Source organism: Lycium barbarum, chromosome 3 (genome assembly GCF_019175385.1).
Source record: "Lycium barbarum isolate Lr01 chromosome 3, ASM1917538v2, whole genome shotgun sequence".
NCBI lineage: Eukaryota > Viridiplantae > Streptophyta > Magnoliopsida > Solanales > Solanaceae > Lycium > Lycium barbarum.
Genome location: NC_083339.1, coordinates 127,093,210 through 127,098,765, shown reverse-complemented (window position 1 = coordinate 127,098,765; position 5,556 = coordinate 127,093,210). Strand labels below are relative to the sequence as shown.

General features: G+C 34.9%; 1 protein-coding gene across 1 annotated transcript; it reads right to left on the bottom strand.

The window, feature by feature from the left end:
* Window positions 1-902: 902 nt before the first annotated feature.
* On the bottom strand, window positions 903-4,087 carry LOC132632351 (zinc finger protein SHOOT GRAVITROPISM 5-like). The gene is made up of 3 exons (XM_060348250.1): window positions 3,433-4,087; window positions 2,762-3,161; window positions 903-1,914 (listed from the first exon to the last, which is right to left on the bottom strand). Exons 1-3 carry the CDS (start codon window positions 3,530-3,532, stop codon window positions 1,140-1,142), a joined length of 1,275 nt encoding a protein of 424 aa, XP_060204233.1. The 5' UTR covers window positions 3,533-4,087; the 3' UTR covers window positions 903-1,139.
* Window positions 4,088-5,556: the final 1,469 nt, after the last annotated feature.

The following is a 5,556-nucleotide window of genomic DNA, read 5'->3' as shown; positions in this document are numbered from 1 at the left end:
TTTAATTCTCTGTTTTTCTCTGTTTCCTTTTTTTCTTTTTTCTTTTTTTAATTCTGATGAAAGAAGACTACAGCTCACTCAACTCAATGAAGAGCCCGTTTGGATTGGCTTATAAGTTGGCTTATAAGCTGTTTTTAGCTTTTTTTAGTGTTTGGCTGACCAGCTTAAAGTATTTTTGTACTTAAAATAAGCTCAAAAAAATAATTGAGTCCATTTGACTTAGCTTATCTAAAGCAGCTTATAAGCTGAAAATAACTTATAAGCCAAAAAAAATAAGTTGGATTACCCCAACTTATTTTTTTTGACTTATAAGCTGTTTTCAGCTTAAAGGCATAAGCCCATCCAAACATGCTCGAAATAGGTTCTGTTATCTATTCGAAAATAATATTTTTAGAAACTAAATAACAAAGTAAAACAGAAATGAAGAAGAAGCATAGATAAATTTGAATCCACTGAATTCATAGGGTTTTCTTAAGTAACTTAATCCCCTCCTAATACTTGAGGTTTAGAATTATTTCCTTTCAATATAGAACGGATTACTGTCACTGGTGTTGTAGTACTTCAAACACTAGTGTCCCGCGAACACAAAATATAGTCGAATCACACTTTAAACTTACTTCATAATGTAGAAAGTAATATGCACTCTTAATTTGTGTAAAGAAATGTTAGTTGCAGTCATCTCCTGTAATGCACTCCTCTTAATGCAGAAAGGAAGTATATGCACTCCTCTTAAAACACGTCATAGACATGATTATAAACCATTTCAGTGAAGGTAAAATGAGAAATTAAAATTAAATTATTAAATGTAAGAATGTATAATTTTTTGGAACTAACTAAAAAAAAATTGAGACAGAAATATTATATTGATGAGTACTAGTGTAGAATCAAGAACCCCTGCAAAATTTGATACCAAGAAATCTCACATTATTGCCCTTGCTGAAAACACCATTATGACAGTCACCGTGCAAGAATTAAATAAACAAATAACACCAATTACTCATTTTTCATACAACCCCTCCTCCCATCATTAACTATTCTTAGCAGCAGCACCCTTACGACACTTCTAGCTATAATCATATAATCAACAAACATACAGAAAATAAAGTAACTAAAGAGATAGAAGAAATACACATAAGGAACTAACGTTGAGAAAGTTTGAGATGTTCGGTTAGGTTGATATTCTTGGCAACTTCATGATGACCTTCAGTTAAACCTGAAGAAATATAACTCAATGCCAACGAGTTGTTATCATCTACAGTATTAACTCTTGGAGTTGATTGGAATTTCTGTTTGCAAGAATGACAAGTGATTTGCGAGAGAGTAGAGTTGATTTGCTTGATGGCATGTTCTTTCAAAGCATTAGCCTTATCCAACTCCACTTGTGCTTGTTGCCTTATTCTCTTAGCATTAGCAAATTCCTGCTCGGCCAACTCGATCTGACGCTTAGCTTGTTGCCTCGCCTCTTCGGCATACGCCTTTTCTGACATGGCTAACCTTAGCTGCTCAGTCGCTTCATCCTTAAGCCTCAAAGCATCTGAATTACGCTTATCGTTCGCGTTTTCTGACGACTCGTTGGAACCAATGGAGAGTTGGAGATTGTAAGTTGAGTGATCTTCGTTCCGTTTAGACGATACCGAGACATCAAAGGCCGGGCTAGATGATGATGTAGTTGTAGTCAAAAGCTGAAGCTCTAAATTGTGTTGCTTTTTGGAATTCAAGATGATATTTGGATTATTAACAGATGACAGATTTTTGAGCAATGTACTAGACCATGGTGCTGTGCTGAGATTTGTGTCGCTTGACGGGCTAGGACTTGAAGCTGTGCGAGAAAGGCAAGGTGGATGTATAGATTGTGATTCAGATCGGAGCCTGCCAATGCTACAAGCATCTTGATGCTCGATGAAGCTCTCCACCCTATAAGAAGAATCATTTTTTCGTCATGCAAATAGTAATTTACTTTTTTGAATAAAAGTAAAGTGGTAATGATTTTCGGAAAAAGTGAAAAAAACAAAAAAAAAAACAAAAAACAAAGGACAACTTCATCAAATGCTGGTAGTATGTAATGATTCAAAATGCTTTCAACTCATCATTGATGAATGTGGGAGCAAGTGACTAAGAAGAAAAGCATAACTATGCTTAGTAAAATTACAAGAAATTAGCTAGACCAAGATGGTCTTCATAAATACACATTTAACGGACGATAAGAAAAAAAATATAAAGAAGGATAAAAGAAAAAAGAAGGATAACTAACATCCTCATTCTTCTTAATTAGCAAGCAGAATGTTTTGTCGGGGGAGTCAATTTCATTCCTCTAGGAAGCATAGAATAAAGAAAAATATTAAGAAAGCAAAAACACTTTGATTAATTGAACGAAACGGATTCAGATTCTTAAATTTTTTAATTAAATAAATCACTTTAAGCGTCAAGAATGACCTATGAAAGACTATTTTTAGACTGTTTAAAGTATAAAATATAATCTTCTTAAGGCAGCTATTATATGGAAACAGCTTACTAATTTTGCGGACTTTGTATTTTCCTCTTCTTCCAAAAGCCTAAACAGCCGTTACAGAATCAAAAAACCCGAAAACCCTCAAAAAGAAATTGTTTTGTTATGACCGAGACATGACATTCGTACTTGCTCATTCGTAGATTTTAAGAATCTTTTTTTTTTTTTTTAGCTGAATATAGTAGTAGTCCAAGAAAATCAAGCGTATCTCGAGAACACCATTAAAGCAAAATAAAAAAGAGTAGAAGACGATACCTTGAAAAAACACGGCCACAATCACAAGAATGGCCACGAGTACCACAAGTTTTAAGATGAGCTTTGTAATCGGACTGAACTGCATAGCCTTTCGAGCATTTCTCACAAACCCATTGCTTATGATTGCTGTGTTTTCTTCTAAAGTGCTTTTTAATACCGACGAGATCGCCTAAGGCATGACAAGGGTCATGGTGGAGACAAGTAGGCTCTGGACAAACGAAAACGCGCTTTCGCACAATTGGTGTTTCTCTTTTGAGCAGTTTCCATGGCACCTTATGTCTTCGTCTATGCATCTGTAAATTTTGGTCCCTCTGAAATCCCTGGTTACAGATCTCGCATACGTATCGATCAGATTCCAGTAAGGTTTTTGGTGAGAGTGATACCACTTCGGCATCCGGATCTAGTAGAATTTCATTCAGTCAGAGTTAATAAATAATCAAAATATTTTTAGGATAAACAAGAGAATTGAATTTTTAAGACTGCACCATATCACTGTCCTCTTTCCTTCTTCGTTGAGTTGATTTCTAAGTTATTCGTTCAACTACTAATAGTTATTGTCTTAGAAAGTGACTATCTTTGTGAAAGAAATTGAAATCAAGAAATCAACCAGTTCTTCGTTCCATGTAATTGATTTTTTTTTTTTCGAAAATAGAATCTTGAATTTTGCATACCTGGGGTTCCTGCCGGCCTTCTTTTTCTTCTACTAGCATTGTTTCCAGTCTCTGAGGAAATAAAAGGGTCGGACGAAGAAGAGGGATTATTGCTTAACATGACTGCTATTGAAATTCAGTGAAAAGAGTAAGGGCTAGTGGGTGTATTAATCTTAGGTTTTTGGAAGAATAAAAAAAGGGTTAATTACAACATGATAAACTATGGAGAGAAGAGAGAGATGGGAATTGGGTCATGAGAAGAGGAGAAGAAGAAGAAGATACAGCTAACACCAAGGAGAGGAAAATAATAAAAAGGCTCTTTTTTCTTCTTAGCTTTCTCCCTTTCGGTTATCATCAGCTTTCTTTTAGCTTTTCATCAGCTTTCTCTCATAACCTTTGTCCTTTGCCAGATATTGTTGAAGACTCACCCCCTTTAATAAACTTCAAGGTGAGGTTCGGCAGAAAAAATAAAAACTTTTTTTTTTTAATTTTCTTTTTTTGGGGGGTGGGGGGACGGGGGTGGGGTTGGGGTGAGTATTTGATAGGGTTCTTGACCCAATCACACCGTTCCAAACTTGATTATCAGCTATCAGCAAATGGAGTGGTGAAGACAAGGAAGAAAAAGAAAGAAGCCGAACAAAAACAAACAGAAGATCATTATTTCATGGGCACAGTAAATTTGGATACATAAATACAAAGTAGACTCCAGTATTATAACACCCACAGGGCCATAAGTTCCATATACAACGTACACGTAAGGATTTCTTTTTTGTTAGTCTCCTACAGCGTCTTTCTCTGCATACAGTGAGTATCTAGCTAATACTAACTTCTTTAATTTGTTGCAAATTTATTATACTTGTCCTGAAATTAATTTCTTGTCAAAGAACTTTTTCTTTAATCAATACTTCTTCGATACTTTAGTAGTGCAAAAGAAAGATGGGGCCTCAGGTTTAACTTTCAGCTAGCGGAGGTAAAAATATTGGAGGATTTTTCTTATTTGTCCAAAGCTTGATTAGTAAATTATTTGATATTTGTGTTAGTAAAAGATAGCAGCTGTATCAATAAAATAGTCGAGATACATGTAAACAGACCGAGACATCATATTTTAAAACTTTTTCAATACTTAGCATTGAAAAAGAAAGATGTAGCCTCAAATTCAAATATCAACAAAGGAAAAAATATTTAGTGGTTTCTTTCAATTTATCCGATACTTGATGGACAAAATTATTCATACTTGTGCTCGTAAGAGGCAGCAGATATTCTGTGAAATGTGCGCGCGCGGGGACTCAAACATCACGATTAATAAAAAGATTACTTTAGAAACACTATTATGAAAATAATAAAAAAAAAGTTTCGATATTTATTAGTATATTAACTTTATCACATCTTTTAATCTACTTCTAAATTCCGTAAAACTTCAAACAATTTTTGCTTACCATTGAGAAAATTACTAGCTCATCCCTCCTTTCATGGATGCTAATAGAGTAGAAAAGGACACCCCATCCCTACTCCCGAAGCCGCACAATGATTCGAATGTGCAAGCAGCCCTTTTATTTGAAAAGACTGCCTGGTCAAAGCTTGCTGAAGGGTGATTTGGTCATTTCACAGGGATTACTTGGTGTGTGAGGTACTAACTTTTGGTAAAACAAGAGCATCGATAAAACAGTGTTAGCATTTAATTAGCAACAGTAAAATTCTTCTGCAAATGACGTGTAGCTATGGGCTACCGGATTAGAAATAAACAATTGAACAGTAACAATCGATTAAGCTGTATTAATATTAGAAACACAAAATTCTTCCTTAACTCAAGTAGTGGGTCATATTGTAATTTCAAAGAAAAAAAGTCATCAACTTATGACACATAAATGAAGAGGAGTCATAATTTGCTGACCAGCCTTGAATGTTCTCTTCTCGCTCCCCCACAGGCCACAGCCAACCCCCCAACAAAAAATAAACCATTAGTTTGAGCAATTATAGTTCAATAACGAACAAAAATTGTATGGATTAGTTCTAATTAATGTGGCGAAACTTGCTTCCAGTGGAGAACTAATCATGACCTGCATCCTAATAACAACATGGATTACATGATCAGTCATGTGTCTTGTTCTCATACACGAGATAGGAAATACAAACATTTAACACTAA

Bases quoted from the DNA above. Each gene is read 5' to 3' on its own strand.
- LOC132632351 (XM_060348250.1), bottom strand. From the start codon at position 3,532: ATGTTAAGCAATAATCCCTCTTCTTCGTCCGACCCTTTTATTTCCTCA. The intron at 3,162-3,432 runs GTATGCAAAATT...AAATTCTACTAG, and splicing joins AAGGCCGGCAGGAACCCCAG to ATCCGGATGCCGAAGTGGTA. The intron at 1,915-2,761 runs GTATCGTCTTCT...TTCTTCTTATAG, and splicing joins TGTGGCCGTGTTTTTTCAAG to GGTGGAGAGCTTCATCGAGC.